The 25,037-nt window shown below is 42.6% G+C and overlaps 3 protein-coding genes and 1 long non-coding RNA gene across 4 annotated transcripts; 2 read left to right on the top strand and 2 right to left on the bottom strand.

Annotated features, from left to right (window-relative positions):
* Positions 1–6,292: 6,292 nt before the first annotated feature.
* LOC131220195 (serine/arginine-rich splicing factor SC35-like) lies at positions 6,293–6,592 on the bottom strand. Its single transcript, XM_058215157.1, has one exon. The coding sequence runs from the start codon at positions 6,590–6,592 to the stop codon at positions 6,293–6,295; it is 300 nt and encodes a 99-aa protein (XP_058071140.1).
* A 5,864-nt stretch (positions 6,593–12,456) lies between these two features.
* Positions 12,457–13,414, top strand: LOC131220194 (cysteine-rich receptor-like protein kinase 25). Its single transcript, XM_058215156.1, has one exon. It carries the CDS (start codon positions 12,457–12,459, stop codon positions 13,273–13,275), a length of 819 nt encoding a protein of 272 aa, XP_058071139.1. The 3' UTR covers positions 13,276–13,414.
* A 7,176-nt stretch (positions 13,415–20,590) lies between these two features.
* Positions 20,591–24,597, top strand: LOC131221574 (cysteine-rich receptor-like protein kinase 10). Its single transcript, XM_058216858.1, has 5 exons — positions 20,591–20,894; positions 21,261–21,471; positions 23,015–23,252; positions 23,743–23,893; positions 23,980–24,597. The coding sequence occupies exons 1-5, from the start codon at positions 20,805–20,807 to the stop codon at positions 24,286–24,288; spliced, it is 999 nt and encodes a 332-aa protein (XP_058072841.1). The 5' UTR covers positions 20,591–20,804; the 3' UTR covers positions 24,289–24,597.
* On the bottom strand, positions 22,423–22,713 carry LOC131221575 (uncharacterized). Its single transcript, XR_009159429.1, has 2 exons — positions 22,680–22,713; positions 22,423–22,611 (listed from the first exon to the last, which is right to left on the bottom strand). It is a non-coding gene; the product is annotated as an uncharacterized LOC131221575 (long non-coding RNA).
* Positions 24,598–25,037: the final 440 nt, after the last annotated feature.

Raw genomic sequence — 25,037 nt, 5'->3', positions numbered from 1 at the left:
AGGCTACCAAAAAGAAGGAAAAACTATACAACTAGTGATGGTTAGATCGAACTGATCCTAATCCAACTTTGTCTAGAAATAGAAGGCCATAAATTTGGGGAGGGAGTACCCCTACAGGATCTGAAACAATAGCCTTCTGCTCTTTGCTGCCCTCCCTCGCCATGCCGTCAGCCGGGCCATTCCCTTCCCTTTGGATATGCAAAAACTGAAGGGAAGTGAGGTTTCCCAAATTTTTGATTGTCGAGACCCATGGTAACCATTGTCAAGATGCCTTAGACGTCCTCGAGAGAAGAGCCGCCACTACCTTCGAGTCAGTTTCAACCTCGATACGTACATGCCCTCTATCTAGATAGAGGAAAATGCCATCATAAATAGGCCACAGCTCGGCGGTATTGTTTGTCCCCACCCCATAGCCTGTCGAGAAGGCAAAGATGAACCTACCATCATCAACCCTACAGACTCCCCCTCCCCCTGAGGGACCCGGATTGCCTCTAGTAGAGCCATCTACGTTGAGCTTTACCTAGCCTCTTTTTGGTTTCTCCCATTTAATGATTTGCACGGGACGAACATGAGTGCACGGGGATGAGCGATTCAGCCAAGACCCAGTGGGCTCAACTATGAAAGCCGACTGATCTTCAAAAATGAGATTAGACCAATAGATGATTCGAGCAATCGACGTAGCCGCTGACAGGGGGCTGTTTTCCTTCCTAGCTCGCCATATCTCCTAGCAGATGAGGATGGGGATGCCTCTCCTAATGAGGGTTGACGCCGATCCAGGAGCCTCAGCGTGACTCCATTGGATTAATCTGTCAACAATTGAGGTATGAGGGAGGATGGAAATAACGCAAGCAGTCGAGAAGTGGGACTAGATCTTTGTGGCGAGCTGACTATTAAGAAACAGGTGTTGGATGGACTCCTGTTGTAGCCTAGACAGGTTGGAATCGACACAACATGAGTAAATAGAAGCGAGATGAATACCTTTAGACTGGACCCTGGTGTCCATCGGAGTCGCTCCCTGAAATAGCCTTCAAAGGAGCAAAGACATTTTAGGGGGGATTTTGTTGTTCCAGATCCAGTCAAACCACCAACTGGCAGGGGAAATCTCTCTGCTTATTCACTAGGCCGATTTGGTCAAGAAGGAGCTCGAAGGGTCGTGACGCCAGAAGCAGGTCGGTCTGTCAGACGTTGTGGCAAAGCCCCCCTAAAAAATGGCAAGGAGAGTGTCTTGGGGCAGATACAGTAGACTGACGAGGGTGGAAGGGGTCCTGCAGGACCGATGAAGTCTTTCACCTGGAGGGGTTGGAGGGACTGCAGAACGGGGCTGCTAGCTTGTCGATGGAGGGGCCCCAGCCCAGTCCAATTTTAAGTCCATACGTTTAGTTCACCTGAACCCACGTGCCACTGGATGTTGTTAGCTAAAAACTGCAGCACTCCTCTGATTTGTTTCCAAAAGGGTGAGGCTAGATGGGAAGAAGGCACCATCCCATCATTTAGATTGCGGAGATGCTTGGATCTCATCAGCGTCACCCACGGGCTTTCCGTTCGGCCATATTTCACATTCCAGGCCATCTTCATGTGGAGCGCCGCCACCACTTCTTTCAATTTTCTGATCCCTAGACCGCCTTCGTAGGCTTTGAAATTCTACTCCACATGACCTAGCGGAACTTTCTTTTTCCTTCGGTCCAGTCCCAAAAGAATTGGGCAAATTTTCGATCCAAGTTTGCCAGAACTTGGGCTGACATGTTTGTTGCTGCCAAGGTGTGGAGGGGAATGCTTCCTAGCACATGTTTTATAAGTGTCAGCCTGCTCACTTGTGACAGGAACCTGGTGTTCCAGTCGCTAATTCTGCTGGTAACCTTGTCCAAAAGAGGTTGGAACGTAGTTGCATTTGTCCTGCCCTTGACCAGTGGCACCCCCAGATATTGAACACCAATCCTCGCTTTGTTGAATCCCAGGAGTCTTTCGATATTCTTGATTTTGCCCATCATCAACTTGCTAGAGCAGAGAAAACAACTTTTGTTGTTGTTGGTTCTTTGGCCTGATGCTTCTTGGTAAGAGGAGGAGAGAAAGGTCTTGACCATGTGTAGGGATTCCTGGCTATCGTTTACAAATAACAGTGTGTCATCTGTGAACAAGAGGTGGGAGGTAGATGGGTAGCCTCTTTGAATTATGAAAGGCTTACACTAACTTCTGACCACCAGCCATCTGAAATTACGGGAAAAGACTTCAGCTGCAAGGATGAAAAGGCCGGGAGAAAGAGGATCACCTTGGCGGAGGCCTCTGGAGGATGTGAAGAATCCCGCCACTTCCCTGTTAATGAGGATCGAGAACCAGTTATTTCCCCAGCATGCTTCCATTAACGCTATCCATCTGCTGCCAAAGCCAAAACGAGCCATGACCTGTTTAAGGAAACCCCAACCCACCCTATCATAAGCTTTCTCCAAGTCCAGTTTAAGGATGATGTTTCCTCCCTTGACTTTTCGATCAACATTTCGCATCGCCTCCTATGCCATGGCGGTATTTTCTGTTATTGTTCTACCTTTAACAAATGCCCTTTGTTCCGGCGATATTAGCTTTAGGAGAAATTTACTCAAACGGGATGCAAGGAGTTTAGTAAAAATTTTATACACCACATTGCACAGACTGATCGGATGGTAAACGGTGAAGGATGCTGCCGCTGGGCTCTTCGGGATAAGACAGATGGGTGAGGCCGAATAGGCTCTGGGGAGCTGCCCCCCTGCGATGAAAAGACTGGCAGCCTTGTGTAAGTCCTCCCCCACCATGGGCCAGCATTCGGTGAAGAAGGAGGAGGGAAAACCATTAGGCCCGGGAGCGTCGTCCTTTGGGATGGCGTGGGCCGCATCCTAAGTTTCTTAGAAGGAAGGAGGAGCAAGCAGATCAACGTTATCTTGCTGAGAAAGGACCTAAGAGAAGGCAATGAGAAGATTGCAGGGCTAAAAGGTATGCTCCACTTGAAAGAGCTATTCAAAGAACCGCACCACAACATCTTTCATTTGAGCTTGGTCAGTGATCGAATTCCCGTTCTCGTCTTTGATTGAAGTAATCATGGCTCACTTGACCTTCTCGCGGGCCGATGCATGGAAGTGTTTAGTGGCCGATCCCCTTCCTACAGCCAAGAATTCCTGGACTTCTGCTTCTAAAAAACTTCTTCCATTAGCTCTAACTGGGCCAGTTTTCTCCTAGCAGCCAGACTTTCATGAAACAGCTCTTCCGACCTAGTGTTCTCTAGCCTATTTTCTAGCTAGACAAGCTCCGCCTCCACAGCTTAGACCTGACTAAAGATATTGCTGAATACTTCTTTATTCCAAACTTTCAACGGCCGCTTGGTCTTCTTCAATTTAAGTTGCACATTAATCATGGGGTCATGAGAGCAGACTCCTTCCCAAGCCTTCTTGATCACCAGCTGAAATGACTCGTGGAGCATCCACATTCAAAGGAAGTGGAAAGGCCTGATGACAGGTTAGTTCTGGGCAGGGAAAGAGAGTAGCAGCGGGGAGTGGTCTGAGTTTACTCTAGGCAAGTGATGAACTCTAAAGGACGGAAAAACGGCTACCCATCTGTCGTTTATGAGGATTCTATCCAAGCGAGCCTAGACTCTATCACTTCTAGACCTATTGTTGCTCCATGTAAACTAGTTTCCTGTGAAACCTGCATCTAACAGCCCAACATTCTAGATGGCATCAGCAAATTCAGTCATGCTTAATCTCCCAGCTTTACTCGCTCCACTCCTTTCGCTGGACTCCGAGACAGCATTGAAATCACCTCCCACAGCCCATGGCCATGAGGTTCCTCTACTGATTTGATTTAGCTCAAGCCAAAACGATCTTCTGAGAATGTAGGAGCATCTAGCATAGACTATGGACAGCATAACAGGAAACCTGCAATTCTGCAAATAAATGTTAAGGGTAATCATTTGGTTCGAGGAAGATTGGACAGTTACATTTATTTGATTGTGAAAATAAACCCAAAATTTGCCCCCTGTTTCTTGGTTTGATAGGGAGGAATGAAAACCCAGTTTCAAACCTACGGAAGTTCTCTTATCCTCTCTTGACATGGGCTCCAGGATTGCAACAAGCAACGGATTGAACTTCTGGGTCAGTTTCTGTAAAGTTCTAATGGTAGGCTTATTGCCTAACTCGCGGGTGTTCCATATAAGGGCATTATCCATCCGTAACACATCCGGAGTTAACGGCCCTTCTCTTCAGACGACGCAGCCAACTAAGTAATTCTCCTTCCTTGATCAGGTTGGCATTTTTCCGGTTCGACTTTTGTCCTCTCTCCCCTTGTGTGGATTTACCTCCTGGATTCCCCAGGTCAGGGCTCTTGATACTACTATTAAGAGTTGATTCCTCCTGAGATGGAATGTTCAGAGCTGGGGAGGTTGCCACTGATTTTGCAGAATCCTTGGAGTGGTGGTGAAACAGAGAGTCTTGGGCAATCTGCTCCTAAGTGATTGCGTTGTCCTCTACCTGATCCTGCATGGAGAAGAATGTGGATAAATCTATTTCAATCTGACCTGTCGGTTCTTCCTCTCTGATGGTTCGACTCTAGTGAAATGTCTATAATCTCTCCTGACCCGTATAGTCCATAGCCCCTAGGTTGGGACCCTTTCCTACAGGGCGATCTTGGTATTCAGTTAACGTATAGATTGGCGAACAACCTGCAGATCTGGCCTTAATCTTACCAACATTTTCGATTCTCCTGCTTGAGTTAGTCCACATCCCTATCCCTCCTCGCAGATCTGGGGAGCAGAATTGATCCGGGGGGAGATTTTGGATAAGGGGTGGCCTTCCTCCTCTATGGCTCCTCTGCTAAGAACCAGCTGTAATGGTTAGGCCATCTCCTCTCTCGCTGGTGTAGGAGTAGTATTCTTCGGAGACTAACCTCTGTCCCCTGGCTCTTCTATCTGAATAGGCAGATTCGAGGTCTCAAGTGCAGCTTCACTTTGCTCAGAACCATTTGGTTTGCTGAGCAAAACCCCCCCTGCCATCTGCATTCTCCACTCATCAGGGGCCATAAGGACAGGGTTTCCAGAAATTGAGGGAAAACAAATCCTCAGGGGCACACTTTGGGATGGTGAAACCTCATCCATCACAGGTAGCTGCTGGGCTGGAGTATGTGGTAGGGAATTAGGATTGGGGTGAAAGGTTGCCTCAGAGTTACATTTAATACAGGGTTGATTGGAGGGGACTATGGAAGAGGAACTTAGGCAGGCTGAAATGTTTGGTGGATTGGGATTTGAGTCACCCCCGTCCGACAGTAGGAGAGGCTCGCAAAGGAGGTTTGGGCCTTCAAGAAGGAGATGGGTAGGGAGGATTAGGGGCGGGGAGGATGGGACTAGGGCCTGTGGGGTAGGGAGAGTCTTCATAACGACATTCTCGCAAACAGAAGTGAGGCATGGGACTGGGGTTTGAGTGTCAGGGAGAGCCTTCTCAGCGGCATTCTTGCAAACAGAAGTAAGGCATGGGACTCGACTGGTTCTGCTTTTGTAGAAAGATTTTTCAACCCAAGCTCGGGTGGTTTCGAGGCCACCAAGGTGCTTACCTATGTGATCCGCCCAGTAGCTCTTGAAGGAAGGACTCTCAAGAATTGCAATGACTAGGAATGTGTCACCATTTATACGAAGGAACCTCACGCTATGCATATCTGAGGCCGGGGTCAGCTTGATACGTACTCTGGCAAATGCCTGGAAGATGCCTAGAGCTGCCACATTGTCAATTTGTATTACCTGTCCATATGATTTGGCTACCCTTTCAATAGCTGCCAGGAACCAGGCATGAGAGGGTATGCCCAGCAGCCGAATCCAAATACCCTGATGCAGCGAGGAGACTCCCGCCGACCATTAAGCGACCGAAGTAATCCCCATTTGGCATTGAAGCTCCAAGTCCACTGCAAACAAAGGCGTCTCCTGGCGAGACTGGAATTTAAGAAGGAAATTCTTCGATGCCACCCTAGTGAAATCTACAAGGGATGCCACGAACCTCGATTTTCGGTATGTGTCGATGAGGTGCAGAATGGAGACTTCTTCCTCGCAATAAGCAATGAGGGCCAAGGACAGGGCATTTGTCTTCTTCGCAACCTCACTCAGGTCGACTTCGATAAAGAAAGGGCTCCCAGCAAATCACAGGGGAGAGGGGTTTGTTCTCCTAGGTGGGGGTTTACCTGGGGAAGGCTGATGTGAGATGGCCTCTACAAACGATTTCCGGGGAGCTGATGTAGGCTTCTTAGTGGGTGCCCCATTCCACACCGAGCTAACAAGGTTCCTCAGGTTTCATGCCCAAGCTAAGGAGACGATGTGCCCATTGATTCTCCTTCCATTGAGGCATTGCGCGGCATTGAGAGCCTCCTGCTTATAACAGAAGGCTATGAATGCAAATCCTCGAGATCTTCGACGGATCAGATCCCTAGGGACGTAGACTCCTACAAGCTTCCCATATTTTCTGAATATCTGGAGGAGGTCTTCTTCAGAGGTGTCAAAAGTCAGATTAGCCACGAAAATGGTGAAGGGTGGCTTGCGATGGGAGAGTTTTCTGAGGCAAACGGTCTCCCAAGGGCGCTCCCGCTCCTCCATTTTCAAGTTTTCCAAGACTAGATGACTTGACCATGACTTGGCCAAGGCAAGCTTGTTGCCGCCTGAACCACGCCCTTGTATGAGCCATGATCAAGCCTTTCGACTCAACCCAACAAAAGCATAATCCCATTTTTTCTTCATCATCTTAAGAGCGTCGGTGTGGCTCACCTCTCCAGGGACATATAGCATGCCATTTCATCCAGCCATTTCAACAAACAGATAGCAGGCCATTTCATCAAACAGTTACAATGTATCAAATCTGAAAGACAGATAAAGAGAAGAATATATCAAACCTATGGAGAGGAGCTTCACGACGTGTGTTTCTTCAGGTAGGAGCTTCATAGCTGCTGCAATGGAGAGAGATAGAGGAGAATGAGCGAGATGGAGCAGAGATCAGGAAGGAGAGAGAGGACTAGGGAAAGAAGAGATTAGGGAATGGATATTTTAGGGAATAGAGAGTAAGAGAGAGGGAAATAACCCTTTTTGGGCGTGGCTCTGTTTTGAGTGCGCGCCCAAATTTGGGTGTCATCTCACAGACAAATAATGGACGGTCCTGATAGGGGCTCTGTGGGGCCCACCATGATGTATTTGGTTTATCCATTCAGATCAATAATTATATTAAATTATTTTAGTTCATGATCCCAAATTTAAGATAGATTGAAGGCCTAAGTGGACCACACCATAAGAAACAAATGTGATTTAATATCCATGTTTCCTACCGTGTGGTCCACTTGAGCCTTCGATGTAGCTGATTTTTTATTTCATACACTAAAGTAATATTTCTAAATATATGGACAACTTAGAAAGAACATATTTTTTTAGGCCCTATAGAGCCCCTTACAACACCATTAATTTTTCATACTGTGTCAACTTTTTAGCTACGGATTAAAAACGTAGCAACTATAGCTAAGGTTTATATCCGTAGTAAAAAAACTAATGTGGTTTGTATCCTTTGCCCCTTTCTTTGGTAGTGATGGTGGATGGTTTACATCAAATGTAGGCACCACATGATGCATGTTTCGACAAAGAAACAAGAATTAGAGATTGGGATATCTATGTTCAATAATAACAAGGGAAAATTGAAGAACAAACATCATTACTTATCTTATTAATTCTTGAATTTGATTACATCCATCATTTTTCCCTTGATTCTAAGACAAAGTACATTTAATCAATGTAATAGAGAAACAATCTAATTATGATTTTGACAACATTTCGGCATGTATAACGCCTGGTTCAATGGCAGAGAAGTTGTGTGGGTTGAAACCCTCACTTCGCACAAATATTCGAAGAATATATGTATAGGAGATCGAATCGCGAAAGAACTACAAGAGCACATGACATATGGGTTATTGGAGCCCCCATGTTGCACGAGCGGGCAACACAGGCCCTATTGTGTGGGCACGCAACAAGTCGTGCTGCTGCAGGCTTGGATCTTCTTCTCCTGGGCTACTTCCTGCGAGATACCTCAAAATTACAATTTTGGACTCTCTAAGCTCCTGATATCTTCTTGATCTTCTCTGATAATCCAAATGAGGAGGGAATGGGGTATTTATAGGTCTCCGCATGTGTGAGCTGCCAAAATCGCACAATAGTGTGCCCGCACAATAGAGTGTTCGACTGACCTCGACAATCTGCCTCCAAAACAACGTCCTGGCCACATTCTTTGTGTTATGCGGCTGTGCAACAGGGTTACTATATCTTGACTTATGCATTTTTTTGTTCTCCAACAAATGCCCCCTCAATCCTAATAAGATTTTTATGAAGTCAAATGGGGGATCGATCCTTTGTTCACACAAATTCTTTCTCATCATTCATTTACATGATCAAGTCCACGCAATAGAATTGGGTCATACTATCTATATCCCTTGGCCTCTCTTTTTTACTTCTGAGTTACCACCATTCAATTCAAGCCTTTTAATATTGTTGGGTGCAGTGGTGGGTATATTAGTCTTTTTGTAGTAAGCTATCATCACTAGGTGAACTAACGAGTCTGGATTATTCCGCCAAGGATGAGGAATTGCGAGCCTGAGCAGGGGATTGATTACATAGTGGAGAAGGATCATGCTCATGCCCTTAGTTGAATGTGTCTAAAATCTTCTTTAAAGGAACCTATCTGCCAAGTAAAGCTTTCTAACACGTTGGATGACTGAATCATGTATTGTATTCTTTTAGGGGAGTTGAGGAGGCCAAGAGAGCAAACTGCCACAGCTATGACTCCAAATCAACAGAAATAGGGCAGTGGCCTACCAACTAGCCAAGCTAATGGTCCTATTGAGGAAGGGGCACTCAATTATGGAGAATTTACATCTTCGTGATTAATAATTCCCCTCTTCCTTGCTAGATTTTGAGGAAAATGAAACTTTTCATGTTGATGACGTAGGTAATAGCGGCGACATTACTTTCTATGGACATGACTCGATCTACGACATGCAACATGGAGTTTGATCATGACGTGACAGTCTTCTTGGCAATTAATAGGGGAGATACCAATCATAGAACGTGTTTGGATGAACGAATCCACGATTTTATCTTCCACAATCTCAATTGCGACTGTTTGTGCAATTCATTGTCCGTTGGGACTTGCCATTATGATGGCTCTAGCGGCTCCTACATTGAGCATCATGGTCAGAGAACCGTATTTTAATGCAGCTCCGGCCACAATGGTCCCTGCAATAGCACAACAACTCTTACTTTGAGCATTGTGGTTAGGGAATCATCTTTTAATGCTGCTCTTGCCATGGTGGTCCCTAAGTTGCCAAATGTTCTTTAATCAGGAATGCCCTCTCAGACATGACCTATATATTCCAAGACCTTGAGCAATGGTCTCTCCTGCAAAGTTAACCAATGTTAGCGTCTCAAAGCTTCAAATTTCTTTGATCTAATGTATTTGATAATTTCAAAATAATCACAATGTATTGATAATTTCAAAGTCATTTTAATGCATTTATAAGTCTGAAATAATGATAATGTATGGACAATTCCAAAGTAATTATAATGCATTTACAATTCTGAAATATTTGTAATGTATTGACAATTACAACATAATTTCAAGCACATAGACCATGAGAAATTCTGCCTATATCCCGCTATATAATTATAAATGATTTTCAACTCATATTAACCTATATTTCAATTGCACACTTCCCTCTAACTTGAAGTATATGATATGAGAGTAATTCAGTCATTCTAATCTTTGCTTGTTAGCGTGCTTTGCGTTGAATTTTCTATCTTAGAGTTTGGTTAGTAAAATTAGGGTGTCATATACATTGTAAGCTCGCAAGTAGTTAGAGGGGATACAAGATAAGCTCTTAAGTAATTGGAGCGAACACAACATAGTTTAAGCTCTTAAGTAATTGGAGTGAACACAACATAGTTTAAAGTCTTAAGTAATTGGAGTGAACACAACACAGTTTAAGGTCTTGAGTAATTGAAGAGAACACAACACAGTTTAAGCTCTTAAGTATTTGGAGCAAACACAACATAATTTAAGCTCTTAAGTATTTGGAGTGAACACAACATAGTTAAGCTCTCAAGTATTTGGAGCAAACACAACTTGGTTTAAGCTCTTAAGTATTTGGAGTATTCACAGTTTAATTATACTTATAAGTTGTTGGAGTATTCATAATTTATACTCATAAGTTGTTGGAGTATACACAGTTTATACTTGTAAGTTGTTGGAGTATTCACAATTTATACTCATAAGTTGTTGGAGTATTCACTGTTTATACTCGTAAGTTGTTGGAGTATTCACAGTTTATACTTGTAAGTTGTTGGAATATTCACAATTTATACTTACAAGTTGTTGGAGTATATAATATTTAGAAATTTGAAAATAATCGGTGATATTCTCTCATATAATCGGTAATAGTCTTGAAATGATTGGCAATGGTTCAGAAATAATTTGAGCTCAATAATCTCACAGATAATCGGCAATGGTCCGGAAATAATTGGTGCTTGATCAGTAATAGTCCGGCGCTCAATAATCTCGCAGATCATCGGCAATAGTCCGAAAATAATTGGCACTTGATAATCTTGCAGATAATCGGCAATGGTCCCGGAAATAATCGGTGCTCGATAATCACACAGATAATCGATAATAGTCCAGAAATGATTGGCTCTCGGTAATCTTGCAGATAATTGGCAATAGTTCAAAAATAATTAGCACTCGATAATCTCGTAGATAATTGGCAATAGTCCATAAATAATTTGCAATAACCTGTAAATAATTGGAGATACTCTAGAAATATTTAGCGATAGCCTTCCAATAATTACAAATAATCCAGACATATTTGGCGATAGCCTGATTAGGGAATATATATAATTTTTTAATGCCTTTTGGAGATCGCAATAATAATTCAATTGTGGTGATAATTCCAACCCAGGTGTCATTTCTGTAAGATTATTATTGGCAATTATTATCTCAAAAGATCAACAATTACTTTCTTTCTGGATCAAGGGATCAGCAGTCTTGTCTTACTGCTTGGAGGAATATATTTAAGGGAATATTTGAAGATCGTTTATCTCTTTGACCTTTCTCTTTTATTAACCATCTGTTATTATTGCTTTATGAGAGAATGAATGTTCATGAAGATACATGACTGGATGTCACATTGTTACAAGATTATTAATCTCATTACCCATTTACATGGCCATACTGCCCAATTTTGATTTCGTAGACTTTTTCCTGGATAATCTTCGCAATAAAAATTTCTATCACTGTTTTCTTCTAGGAACAAGAAAGGGACATCTCATTTTGGATCAAACCTGCACCCAATCTTTATGTATAAGCATGATGAGCCGTGCAAACACTAGAATCATACCTCTTTTCATGAAGTATCAAGAATGCTTAGCTAAATGGTCGGCAAAAACATGTAAAGACTCTAGGATGTAGGGGTGTCAATGGGCGGGCTGAACCTGCAAAATTAGAATTTTTAATAGGGCCTAGTTCAAAATCCTGGGCAAGACCAACCACAAGCCTGTCCGTCGACAGCCCTAATAGGATGGGGCGGTTTTGGTAAAATAATAATAATAATAATAATAATAATAATAATAATAATAATAATAATAATAAACCATTAATTCGATGGTCTATTCATGTGGGTCCTGTTTGACATCACATGCAGAAAGAACGGGAGGGGACACACATAGGCAAGACGTCCTCCATGGAAGCGGATTGGCTGGTGTACCAAACACCAGCAACTTACCTGGTGTGGGTAGGTGTCGTGCCAAGACTGGTGCTGATGGTCGAGATCCGAGTTGTAGGAACAGTTCAAAGGAGATCAAAGTTACATGGCCCCAAAATGATATATTTATTATATCTACACCTTTCATCCATTTTGCAAGATCCTTTCAGATTTTGATCCAAAAATGAGTAATTTCCAAGGCTCAAGTGAACAACATCGCAAGTAGCAGTGGGGACAATAATTCTCATAGTTAGAACATTTATGAGGCCCACCATAATGTTTACTTTCCATCCAATGTATTCATAAGGTCACAAATACCTGAATGTAGAGAAAAAATAAATATCATATTGATCCAAAATTACCATGACCCCCAAAAGGGTTTCAATGGCAGGCGTTCAATCCTCCACTGCTTTTTAATACGTGGTCCACTTAATTTTGGACCTATCTTATTTTTGGGCTCAAACTTACGACGAGCTAAACGGTTTCCAAATCACTCATGTACACCTCACGACGGGACTCACAGAAATTGGTGACGTCAACACACCAGCCACATTGGTGATGTGTGGTACCCCATCCAATCCACTTCCTCGTCCATGCCAAATGCGTTTTTAAACCGAAGTTTCCCTGCACTCAGATTTCATACTCTCTTCTCTCTCCATACAAACCAACAAATAAGAGATGCATAACTTCCAATCGAAGCCGTTGGATTTCCTCCTCCATCTAACTTACTTTCTTCTTCTACTCTTCCCTACCCTTTCTCATGCCCAATATATCAATCGAATCTGTTCAAATAAAGCTAATTATACTGCTAACAGCCCCTTCGGAACTAATCTCAACGAGGTACTTTCCGTTCTAAGTTCCAACGCTCGCTTCTACACCTACTTCTACGACAACAAGGGCGACGATCCTGCAATCGCCTATGGTCTCTACCTCTGCAGAGGGGACATCACTACTGACCTCTGCAGCACCTGCGTCAACCAGGCCAGTCAAGAAATCAAACAGAAGTGCGGCATGACGACAGATGCAGTCATATGGTATGATTACTGTACGTTGCGTTACTCAGACCGTAGATTCAGATCTGTATACGATCCCACATATAATTCTATAGATGTGTTTTTATGGAATGTGGCGGATGCATCGGACCCTCAACAGTTTAAATCGACATTGAACCGTTTGATGAAGAATATTTCTTCTGTGGCTGCGTTCGATCCTTTGGTTCGGAAGTTTGCAACTGGAGAAGCTAATTCTACGATCAATCAGACAATATATGGGTGTGTGCAGTGCACCCAGGATTTAACTAATGACGACTGCAACGCATGCCTGCAAGATGCTATTTCTATGATTCCGAAGTGCTGTGATGGAAAGATAGGAGGGCGAGTTCTTGGTGCAAATTGTATTTTGAGGTTCGAGGTCTACCGCTTTTATGAATCTTCGGCTGCAGTTACACCAGCCGCTCCATCACCTCCAACTACTACTGCTGGTAAGCATCGTTTCTAAGAACTTCGCTATTGTCACTTATAAGAATTTATAAGAATTTAGGGTTTAGGGCATGTCATTCGAGGATCAGCCGAGTCAAGTTGATTTATACCTCCAACTTGGTTGAGTCACAACTCAACTCAGCACCAAATGAGCCCGTCGGGGTCCCCAAGTCGGTAGTCCAACCATTAGTCATGGCCACACATGCATTGAAACCGACCATCTGTTAAGCGTTGATTCAAAAGGTAGCCTGTCTCATGAGCATGACCATCCAGGTTTTGCACACCCTTGGTTAACCAAGAAAGAAAGAAAGCATTGTCAATGTCCATCTAGACGGGAACAATAAAATAAAAAGACTTATAGTCATGCATCAGCGTATGTTTTGATCTATCTTAAAAAAATAGGAAATGGATTGGTGGGTGGCTGGTGTACCATACACCACTGACCTAGCTGGTGTGGGTACATGTTGCACGAAGACGTACTGGAGCTTGAAGCTGTACGAATTGTTCAAATGAGATCAAGTTATATGGGCTCCAAAATGATATAATATTTCTTATATCAACCCGTTAATTCAGTGGACCAGAGAGCCTAAAAATGAGTCATATCCAAAGCTTAAGTAGACCCTATTAAAGTGATAAAATCTCTTAATATACATTGATATACCACACTCTGATAGCTTAAGCTTTTGGAGTGAATGATTGTTTGACCGACCACCCCAAATAGCAGTGGGACAGTGATTCTTATGATTAAGACATTAGTAGGACCCATGGTATGGTTTATTTTCTATCCAATCTATTAATAAGGTCACACATAACTGGAAAAAGATGAAAAACAAATATCATATTCATCCAAAACTTCTGTGACCCCAAAATGATTTCAATGGTAGACATTCAATCCCCTGCAACTTTTTGCCGTGTTGTCAACACACCGGTAACATGACTTGCTAACGTCAACACACTGGTGAGATGGGTGGCGTGTGGTGCACCAGCCAATCCGCTTTCTGTCCCTCTCTACATGGATATAGTATGAACCGGAAGTGGATTGGCTGGTGTACCAGCCACCACTTACCATGGGCTTATTTGTTGTTGGCACCAGGTTCCATGGATACCATCATGAGGTATGTGTTATATCACAACCGTCCATTCAATTTGCGAACTAGTCCTATGGGTTGAACCGAAAAATAGGACAAATAAAGATCAATGGATCACACTGCAAAAAGCTTTGTGATTGAACGTTTGCCATTGAAACCCTACCGGGGTCATAGAAGTTTTAGATTAATATGTTAATTTTTTCTCTCTTTATTTAGATCTGTGTGACCATATGAACATATTAGATGGAAAATAAATACTATGGTAGGCCCTAGGAATGTTTTAATAATGGGAATCATTGTCCTACTGATATTTGTATTGTGGTCCACTTAAGTTTTGTATATGAATAGTTTTTGTTATCGTGCTCTAAAATGATCTCATAAAATAAATGAACCGTGTGGATATAATAAATACATCATTTTGGGGCATGTAAGTTTCTTATCATTTAAACCGTTCGTACAACTGGGAGTTCGGGAAGTCGCAGGGCTAGTATTTGCACGACGCATACCCACAGCAGCCAGATCGCGGCGTGCGGTACACCAGCCAATCCGCTTCCGTCTGAATCGGGATTCTCGAGCTTCCTCTTCATCCTATCTTATTTTATTTTATTTTATTTTATTTAAGCATTTTAAACCCGACAAACAGGTCAGTCTAAAGCGCGGATTAGGTGCTACCCCGCTTGTTCTAAACCCGACAAACAGGTCAGCCAACTTCGAGGGCCACCAAGGTGCCACCGTTACGTATGAATTTTATCTACACAGTCCATCTAATTTTTTTCATATCATTTTATATTATTATTGTTAAAATAAGACAGATCCAAGGCTCAAGTGGACCACACCACGAGAAGCACTGGAGCTAATGACGCCCACCATTGACCATGTTGTTATTTGCCATCTAACCCGTTGATATGGTCGTATCCACATGGATGAAGTGAAAACACAAATATCATTTTGATCCAAAACTTCTGCGGTCTTTGATAACTTTTCAACGGTAATAAATTAGTCCCCTTTGTGTAGTCCACTTGAAACTTGGATCTTTCTTATTTGTGGTTTCATCATCTAAAATTATTTGGAAAACTGGATGGACGGTGTGGATGAAATCCATAAATCACGCTGGTCCTTTGGAGCCCAGCCCGTCCAGAGCTCGGAACAGGCAGAAACGGATTGACTACTTCCCCTGCCACCAGCCCCGTAGGTGGTGGTCGGTGCTCTGTGGGCCCTACAGTTATGTATGTGTTTCATCCATTCTGTTCATCAAATTGTAAAGATCATTTTAAGGCTTGATCCCAAAAATTAGAGGTATATAATTCTTAGGTGGACCACACCAAAGTAAAACAATAGTATTGGATATCCCTCATTAACATCCTCCTAAGGCCTACTTTACTGCTTGATCCAAAACTTTTATGGCCCCCAAAAGGTTTTTAATGTTGGACGCTCATTCAACACTGTTTCCTGTAATGTAGTCCACTTGAGAATTTTAGATACCTCATTTTTTTCCATGCCATAAAATAATATGGGAAAATAGATGGACGGCATGGATGAAATACAATTCGTGGTGGGACCCATAGAGCACCGACCACCAGCCAATGGGGGAGTAGCCAATCCGTTTCCGGAACCAGCGGGGTAGTACGGACGAGGATTGCGTACTACCCCTGCCCGTCCCAGCTCCGAATGGGCAGTTCCGTGGGTAGGCCTACCGTGATGTATCTGTACATCCAAACCGTCTATCCCTTTTATTAGATTATTTTAAGGTATTAATATTAAATGAAGCAGATCCAACGATCAAATGGGCCACACCACCGATGATTCTAGCATTTAGTGCTTTTTGCATTTTACTGCAACCAAGCTTACTATTTCGTGTGGTCCATTCGAGCGTTGGATATGCCTCATTTTTGTGTTCGTGCCTTAAAATAATCTGAGAAAAGGGATGGACGGTTTGGATTTACAGATACATCACGGTGAACTGCACGTTCGGAGCTAGGGACGGGTGGGGGTAGTACGCAATCCGCGTCCGGGTAGTACCTAATCCGCGCCCATCCATCCTTACCTACCTGTCGCATACTGGCACTTGTGCCAGCGTGTTTTTCCACATCGCGCGTGGTGTTCGCAAACCCCTTGTTTCGTGTCTTCTGCATGATGCCACGTCACAGTTGGACAAGTTCAAAGTTCCAGCCTGAAAGAAACTCAGTTGCCAATAGTCATTGCCGTCCATAGATTAGGTTGACCGTACGTGGGACGCGGATTGCCTCCACAGTCAATCTCTTTTCTAGTATCATTTTAAGGTATGACCTAATTAAAAATGGAGTACGTCCACAGTTCCAATGGACCACAACTGCGGTGATAATGACACCCCCCGTTGAAACCTTTCTAAGGGCCATCATGGTGTTTAATTTTTTTGTTTTTTTTGTTTTTTTTTATACAATCCAGCTTTTTCATAAGGTCATGTAAATGTGGATGGGGTGAAAACACAAATGTCAGCTTGATCCGAAACTTCTCCTGTTCTCAATAACTTTTTAATGATAGACGTTTCATCCCCACTTTGCTGTCCAATTAAGCCCCAGGCCTTCCTCACTTTTTGGCTAATACCTTAAAATTATCTAATAAAAATGATGAACATCGTGGATAAAAGACTTACATCACGGTGGGCCCCACAGAGCCCTGCCCGGAAGGATCGCTGGCAGGGCGGGGGTAGGACGCAATTCGCGTCCATTGCTGGAGGAATGGCCATGGCAACTTCTTACATGAGCACTTGTGCGCACCTATGTATATATGCATGTTATGGGCACAGACGGTCCACGTGATGGCACCCATGATACCTCACAAGCCCTTTTCTTTTTTGGACGGATCCCTCACAAGCCCAATTATACACACACACACACGGTTAAACAAACCTGTAAATGCTTTTCAGCCGTTCATGTATTTTATAAACTATTTCCCACTCCCATCACAAAACTGGACAGGACTGATCTGCAGGACATCTAAACCATCCGAAAGATTCTCCAACGGATTATCAACTGGTGCAAAATATCCACTTCTAAGGTGGCCCACCCATGCAAAAACTATGACCAATGTAAATCATACCGTCGAATGGTCTCATTCAACATGCACATGTAGACCAACCTGATTTCTGCTTCAGTTGATCATCATGGTGGGGCCCATATTTTGCATGTTCACATTAGCTGGGTCGAATCTAAAGTACACATGCTAGGGGTTGTATGTGAACATTACGGTGTAGAATCGATGAGAATATTAGATATATATTAATTCTTGCGCATTGCGATAAAAATGAGAAATGGTTTGCCCTTGCTACAGATAACCGCTGGAAGGTGATCGTTGGTACTGTAGCAGCGGTTTCAGGGTTGGCTCTCTTTGGGTCTTGTATCTACTTCTATCTTCGGGCGATTAAGAAATTGTACAAAGGTAACACCGAAATCCCAGTAAACCATGTGTGGGGATGAGACTCTAGATCTAACCGTAAGGGACCACCTCGTAGTATTCATTGTATATCCACGCCAGTCATCTGTTTTTTCAGCTTATTTTAAGCCACTGTCCCGAACAAAAGTAAATACAAATTTCATGCGGTGATACCGTAGGAAACAGTAGTTATTGGCTATTAAAAATCGTTTATGAACCACAAAAGTTTTGGATGAAACCGATTTTTTTTTTTTTTTTTTTTCCATTCATCGACATCTATGCGGCCTTATCAACAGTTGGATGGTTAATTAACATTAGAGTGGATGCAGAAAGTTTTTAAAGGTAGGCGTTCAATGATTAGTGTTTTTTGCCTTGTTGTCCAATTGAAACTTGTATCTGCTTTGTTTTAGAGAACCTATCCTAAAATAAGCTCAAAAATGATGAACGGTGTGGATATACAATGAATACATTGAGGTATAAATAATTTTTTTAAAAAAAAAAAACAAAAAAAACATTGAGGTAGGTCCCACGGTCAGTGTCTCACTCAGGGCCCGTTTGGCCGGGCGGATTGGAAGGGATTGGATGGTATTGAAAGGGATTGCAAGTTAAATCCCGGGATTGGCCGGGCGTGCCAAAAAGAGTCAGTGACCAATCCCATGGATCTTAAGACAATCCACCGACAACACCATCATTACCTTTAAATCCCAATCAATCCACCCTAATCCGTTCAAATTTACCTGGGACGTGTTTGGTTTGAGGAATTGGAAGGGATGGGAAGGTTTAATCCCTGAATTGGCCGGGCGTGCCAAACAAACCGGATATAGCAATCCAGGGATAGAGCAATCCCATAGATCTCAAGATAATCCACTGACAACACCCTCATTACCTAGAAATCCATGCCATCCACCCTAATACCATTCAATCCCTTCCAATCCACCCGGCCAAACGGGCCCTCACGTAGCTTGTTCCGGGCGGCAGCCAAGTCGCGCTCAATAAAGCAATATCTCCCAATGTTGGATTTCCTGAGAAAGCCCGGAACCAGACCTAGGTGGGGCCCACCGTGATGTTTGTGAGAAATCCACCCCTTCCATCCATTTTTTGAGATCATTTTAGGTCTTGGAATTAAAAAAATCCCGGATTCATTACTCAAGTGGACCGAAAAGGTGAGTATTGAACGTCCACAGTTGAAAAATTCGTGGGGCCACATAAGTTTTGAACCAGACTAATATTTGTGTTTTCAGTTCATGTCAGTACAATGACGTTAGGAACGGTATGGATGGCATGTAAACATCACTTTCAACCCCAGGGAGGTTTCAACGGTAGGAATTTCCCTACGCACCTTTTCCTTTGGTGCGGCCCACTTGTGTATTCAATCCGGGTCATTTTTGGTTCTATATTCTAAAATGATCTAAAAAAATGGATGAATGGGGTAGATTTCTCACAAACATCACGGTGGGTCCCACCTAGGTTTCGCAGGAACTTCCTGCGAAATCCTTTTGCAGAAAATCCGCGTCCGGAAGATATCCAATCTCCATCCTTCGCCGCAGTGTTGTGTACTGTACACGTGGCAGATGTGGATGACGATCAGAACAGTACATCCCCCGGGATGCCTATATTTGTTGGGCCCCAACCAAAGTTACCAAGATTAGATCATCAAAATAATATAATCAATGAACTCTCTCTCGCTGAAAATTAGCCATTTCCGGCTTACCTAAAGTATTTCAATCCCACAAACAGTGTAATACTTGTATCTGGCCTGCCTGATACTACTTACCTCTATTAAATGAACGGTTCTGATCTCGTCTGTGTGTCCCGTGAATGTTGACGTTTTACTTAAACTGCACATGCCCTTACATCATCGTTGGCTGTTTAATTATGGCCCACCCAGCTGAAATATCACGTGACAGAGGACGTCCCAATGCCAGATCCTACTAACACGGCCAACATCATGCAAAATACTAAGGCCATAACGGTAATGGCCATCCGTGAGGATTGGACATCCACCGTTTGAACATTCGTGGGGCATAGAAGTTTTGAATGAGGCTAATATCGTTCTGCTTTCGGTTCGTCGAAGTTGAGTGACTTGATGGCGTATAAACATCACCGAAGGTCCAGGAAGGTTTCAACGGAGATGTCTCCTAACCCACATTTTCCTTTAGTGTTTGGACAGGGTCAGTGGGCCCCACTTAGCTTCCAGTGGCCGGCAATCCTCGTCCCTCTTTTATGTGCCAACTCACAAAGTCAGAGAAGCTCAAAGATCTACTTTATATAAGCTTACTAATTTTAGTAATTATGTAATTGCTATTTTTCTTTCTATTTTGGGTTTTTAGCATACCGTGTTATCTCGAAGTCGTTTCTGAACATGTTTGAATTGATTTAGATATCTTTATTAATTTTTAGTAAGTTTTAGTATTTTGGAAGAGTAGTCTTCCCCTTCGAGTGGAATTAAGAGTAGTGAAAGTCGTGCTTTTATAAGGCACATCAAGTACGTGGAAACAACAATTCATTTATTATTCTCAATAACATTTTTACTTTTAGTACTCTTTATAGATGTAAGGATTATCAAAGAGGAAGAAGGCAATCACCTTCTCCTCTCCTCTTTAATATGCACTTATTACGTTAGGGTGTAGCTTGTCGGAGTTTGATCCTCTTCTTTCTTCTTCTTCTTTTTTTTTTTTTTTTTTTTTCCCATTATGGGTTTCTTTCGGCGTGGTTGTATAATTGCTATATATATGATTGGTGAGGCCCGTTGTTTTGTGGAGCATACCCGAAGTACATGGCTGCATATTTCCTTTTGGCAATAAAATACAGTTGGGCTGATTCCACCTGTTTTGTTTTTTTAAAGGCCAAGTGAAGGACCATTAGAAATGTATCCACAGGTCCCATCGATTGGCCAAGTGATGGACTATCAAAAGATGTACTAAAACATATTATAAACTTTCATCCAGGGGAAGAGAAAAACAATCTAGGTCTGTTACACGGTTTGGGTTCTCCATTCGATCCAGAGTTCTTGGATGGACAAGATGAAGTGCATACTCAAGAACTACCTATGATTGACTTAGCCACAATACAATCAGCTACAAATGATTTCGCAGAAGGAAATAAGCTTGGACAAGGTGGATTTGGCCCTGTCTACAAGGTAATGATACTTTCAACCTTGGAGTAATTGGAACAGTGTATTAAATACAATGCTAATGCCAAACATTGCACAGTACCTTACATATTTCAGTTTGTTCAAATGAGGTCCATGGTTTAATGATCAAAATTATGATGTTTGCTCCCCATTGTGGATGGAGTATCCACAGAACCGTCAGTGAATCTATAAAGAAAGAGTCAACGATCAAACAGAAAAAGTCCCAATGGAGATCTAGGATCTTCCAATATGGAGGATTTCCAGCATGTTCCTGTGCCGGTTCAATCAGATCATTGAACCATGGCCCATTCATCCAAACTGAAAACGAATTTGTTGTCTAAAATAATAACTATTGCATGGGATTATTTCCAGGGCTTGCTCCCTGATGGGAAGGAAATAGCAGTTAAGAGGCTTTCAAGGTGTTCAGGGCAAGGGTTAGAGGAGTTAAAGAATGAAGTTACCTTGATTGCCAGACTACAGCACAGGAATCTAGTGAGGCTCTTATATTGTTGTATGGAGAGAGGAGAAAAGCTGCTTGTCTATGAATACATGCCCAACACCAGCCTTGACGTCTTTCTCTTCGGTATGGTCCGTTCTTCACTTGAGTTCTGTAAAATCCACAAACTCAGAAACACACACTATACGTGCCGCATTGGGTTACACTGATGAATTGAATCTCCAAAATTCATTTTAGTCCAATAGGAAATGATAGGAATTAACTAAAATTTGTACCCCAAACAATGCATGCTACTGGTTCATAAGAGAAGTCGGAAGAATGATCATTTGGAGGGGCTGCTGTGCTGGCTTTATGGCCTTGGGGTTGCTTGATGTGTTTTGTGGGTTTCTTGGCTCTCAGGATGAGGAGTGGACTGTTGGTCTCTGAGGTTGCTGCTTCCAATCCCGGCTTCGGGGGGTGCAGGGGTTTGCTATTCCGTTAGTAGGAATGGCCGGCTTGAGGGCCACAGGATGTCGTATGCCTTTTCTTTTGTTCCTTTTTTGTTCCTTTTTTCCTTTTAGGATATACGATGGATAAGGACAGATTTTGTGCAGCCCATCTGAATCTGTGTTTTTGTACATCCCCTCTTCATATATTCAAAATTATAGGGGCATGGTCCTCCTTTCTGGAATTTAAAAAAAAATAGTTGGAAGTAATTGTGAAATTTCTCAAGTCACCTGAGCTGGTGGCCTTCCCAATCGCCACTCCTGCACAAGGGTCATGTATACTGGTTGGATCCAATTATTCCATGGTATCCAAGTAGATGGAATACCTCAAACACCCACACCAAACGCTGATACCAACCACCACATATATGGATTTAGCCCCACGGATACTTCTTTATTTATTTATTATTAATATTTTTTTTATTATTTTTGTTTTTCTACGGTAACCAAACTAGTATTCTCTGTTACAGCCAAAAGGATTAGCTACACAAAGATCCAACTCCACCTGATGAATTGCACTAATGTAGCAGCATGCAATCATCCTTCTATTACAAAACAACCCAAGTGAGGGAAGGGGAAGAAAAGGGGGTCCTCCAATTTCATCACAACCACAATTCCCTTACATTAAAAAAAAAGCTCAGATGACATTTACGCCTGCAATCCAAACAAAACACTAACAGAATTCATAACTGCTCACGCCTTGTTAGCGATATTGTTGGAGAGCCAGTCTAGCCCTTCATAGAGACTCTCACCAGAAGTTGCACACGTGCTTATAGAGACCCTCACCAGAAGTTCCACACGTGCTTATAGAGACCCTCACCAGAAGTTGCACACGTGCTTTGGACGCACCAATGGTGTTGGCGGAGAGAGTGGAGGCCAAGCCCCACGGATACTTGTAGTTTCTATTATCTGGACGCTTTTCTTTTGCACAGAACTAACTATTGGTGCGACTTCTATTGACGCCGATCAGCATTCTTTAATGGGGACTGAGTCTGAACCGGATGCAGGTCCGTTGATCAATTGCATCGGTTGGCCTTGGGCCAGACAATCCGCCCATTTAATAAACACACTGGCCTTAGGCTGATCCCAAACCGTTTTGTTGCCAACCCAACTTCTTTCTGAGATATACAGCCTAAAATAACCAGAAATAGTTTATACATTTCTGTATTTTCTCTTGATGGCAGATCCAATCAAGAAGGTAGAATTAGACTGGGAAAGACGCCATACTATCGTAGGTGGAATTGCACGGGGCCTTCTCTATCTCCATGAGGACTCGAGGCTCAGAATCATTCACAGGGATATGAAAGCTAGCAACGTTCTTCTGGACAATGACATGAACCCAAAGATATCTGACTTTGGAATGGCCAGGATTTTCGGAGGAAATCAAAGTGAGGTCAATACCAATAGAGTGGTTGGAACATAGTAAGTTCACTTCCATGTTTTACTTCAGAAATGCATGCCTTATTACAATGAAAACCTTGCCTAGTTGCATGAGAAGCAATCCATCCATGTGTAGGGACACTTTGTGGGCCCGAGGTGAGTGGCTGAGTGATCATTGTGAAAATATGTGAGCTTCCTGCTGCTCGGCTTAGAGTTTCTCTATTCAAGATAATGCTTGGACATTCTAGGCTGTGTTTGGATGCACAACTGAATTTACTCATGAAAATTCAGTTTAGTCAAGAATGACAGACAAAGATTAATGATGTTACCCAGCATTCATAATGGATCATTAGTACTCGAATTACATTTAATTTTAAAGTAATTGCAATTTGGACCCAGATCCGAACATGAATTATAAAGTTCAGTATGGTTATTTCTACTTCACTAGATTAGTAATTGCAATTCAATTTGATAGTGCATCCAAACACAAAGTTAATGCTTCTAGTCTTTTATGATCATTTTATTTTGGCAGTGGATACATGGCACCAGAGTATGCAATGGGAGGGTTATTTTCTGTTAAGTCTGATGTGTATAGCTTTGGAGTTCTACTGCTAGAGATTGTAAGCGGAAAAAGAAACACCAGTCTCAATCTCCCTGAACATGCTCAGAGTCTCCTCACTTATGTTGGTTTCTCTCTTGCTTCATTGAACTTTTTTCCCTTCAAGTTTTCTGATGACGAACATAGTATTAAGATATAACACTATTGCAGACATGGAGATTATGGTGTGATGGAAGAGCTATGGAGATGGTTGATCCTTTTTTAGTGGAGAAATGTCCGAAAAATGAAGTGTTCAGATGGATCCACATCGGACTATTATGTGTTCAAGAAGATGCAGCAGATAGGCCCACCATGTCGACGGTTGTTGTCATGCTGGGAAGTGAAAATGTGAATCTTCCACAGCCTACACAACCAGGATTTTTCGTGGCAAGGGCTGTGGTTGGATTAGATAAAGCTTCAGCCGGTGCTATAACCAGCTCTACCAATGAGATTACCATCTCTAGTACTGAAGCTAGGTGAGTGAGCCAACCAAGCACTCAGCTTCACGCTCCAACGGGTGATGGTTCAATCAAAGCTTACAAAAAGTCTAATGTTTGTAAAGACACAATGTCCATATACATTTTATTTCTAACTCGGGACCTGATGAGCTTGCAGGATTCAGTAATTTCGTTTCTTGAAGCCAATGTGTTAGTTTTGAGTTTATTTTGTGTGTTAATGTGTATATGTACTTCCGTCTTCCCTTGGCACACCATTTTATTTGTAATGGGAGTTTTCTTAATAAAAGAGATCAGGGAGTAATTCTCTCCCTGAAAACAATTTTCTCCAAAACTGTATTGTATCAGAGCTGGGGTTATCTTAACCCTAGTTCCTTCTTTTTTGCTCCTTTCTTCTCTTTTTCTTTCCTCTACTTTGTTCTCTTTCATTTCTTTCTGCTCTTTCTTCCTTCACTTTCAACACCTCCAATCAGCACTGCCACTAGCTTAGCCGCTGCATCTAGCAGCAACATTGGCCAACATTCTCACATCAGACAGTAGCAGCTGGCTAGCACTATGACGCAGGGATGAACGTGATGAGGATAACTACTCCGAATCCACAAAGCTTCTCTGGACTCCTCACAGAGACTTCTCGAATCCACGAGGAAAGAAAGTAGAAAATAGAAATAAATTCTAAGAAATTCGAAATTGATTAATTCATTAATAAAAACGAGTTCACAACCCTTTAAATAGGGGTACCAAGCAATGGGAAAGAAATCAGAATCAAACTACAAC

The sequence above is a fragment of the Magnolia sinica genome, chromosome 12 (genome assembly GCF_029962835.1).
Source record: "Magnolia sinica isolate HGM2019 chromosome 12, MsV1, whole genome shotgun sequence".
NCBI lineage: Eukaryota > Viridiplantae > Streptophyta > Magnoliopsida > Magnoliales > Magnoliaceae > Magnolia > Magnolia sinica.
Note: the sequence above shows the minus strand (reverse complement) of the source record. Positions and strands in the feature narration are given on the sequence as shown.

Bases quoted from the DNA above. Each gene is read 5' to 3' on its own strand.
- LOC131220194 (XM_058215156.1), top strand. From the start codon at position 12,457: ATGCATAACTTCCAATCGAAGCCGTTGGATTTCCTCCTCCATCTAACT.
- LOC131220195 (XM_058215157.1), bottom strand. From the start codon at position 6,592: ATGGAGGAGCGGGAGCGCCCTTGGGAGACCGTTTGCCTCAGAAAACTC.
- LOC131221574 (XM_058216858.1), top strand. From the start codon at position 20,805: ATGATTGACTTAGCCACAATACAATCAGCTACAAATGATTTCGCAGAA. The intron at 20,895-21,260 runs GTAATGATACTT...GATTATTTCCAG, and splicing joins GATTTGGCCCTGTCTACAAG to GGCTTGCTCCCTGATGGGAA. The intron at 21,472-23,014 runs GTATGGTCCGTT...TCTTGATGGCAG, and splicing joins CCTTGACGTCTTTCTCTTCG to ATCCAATCAAGAAGGTAGAA.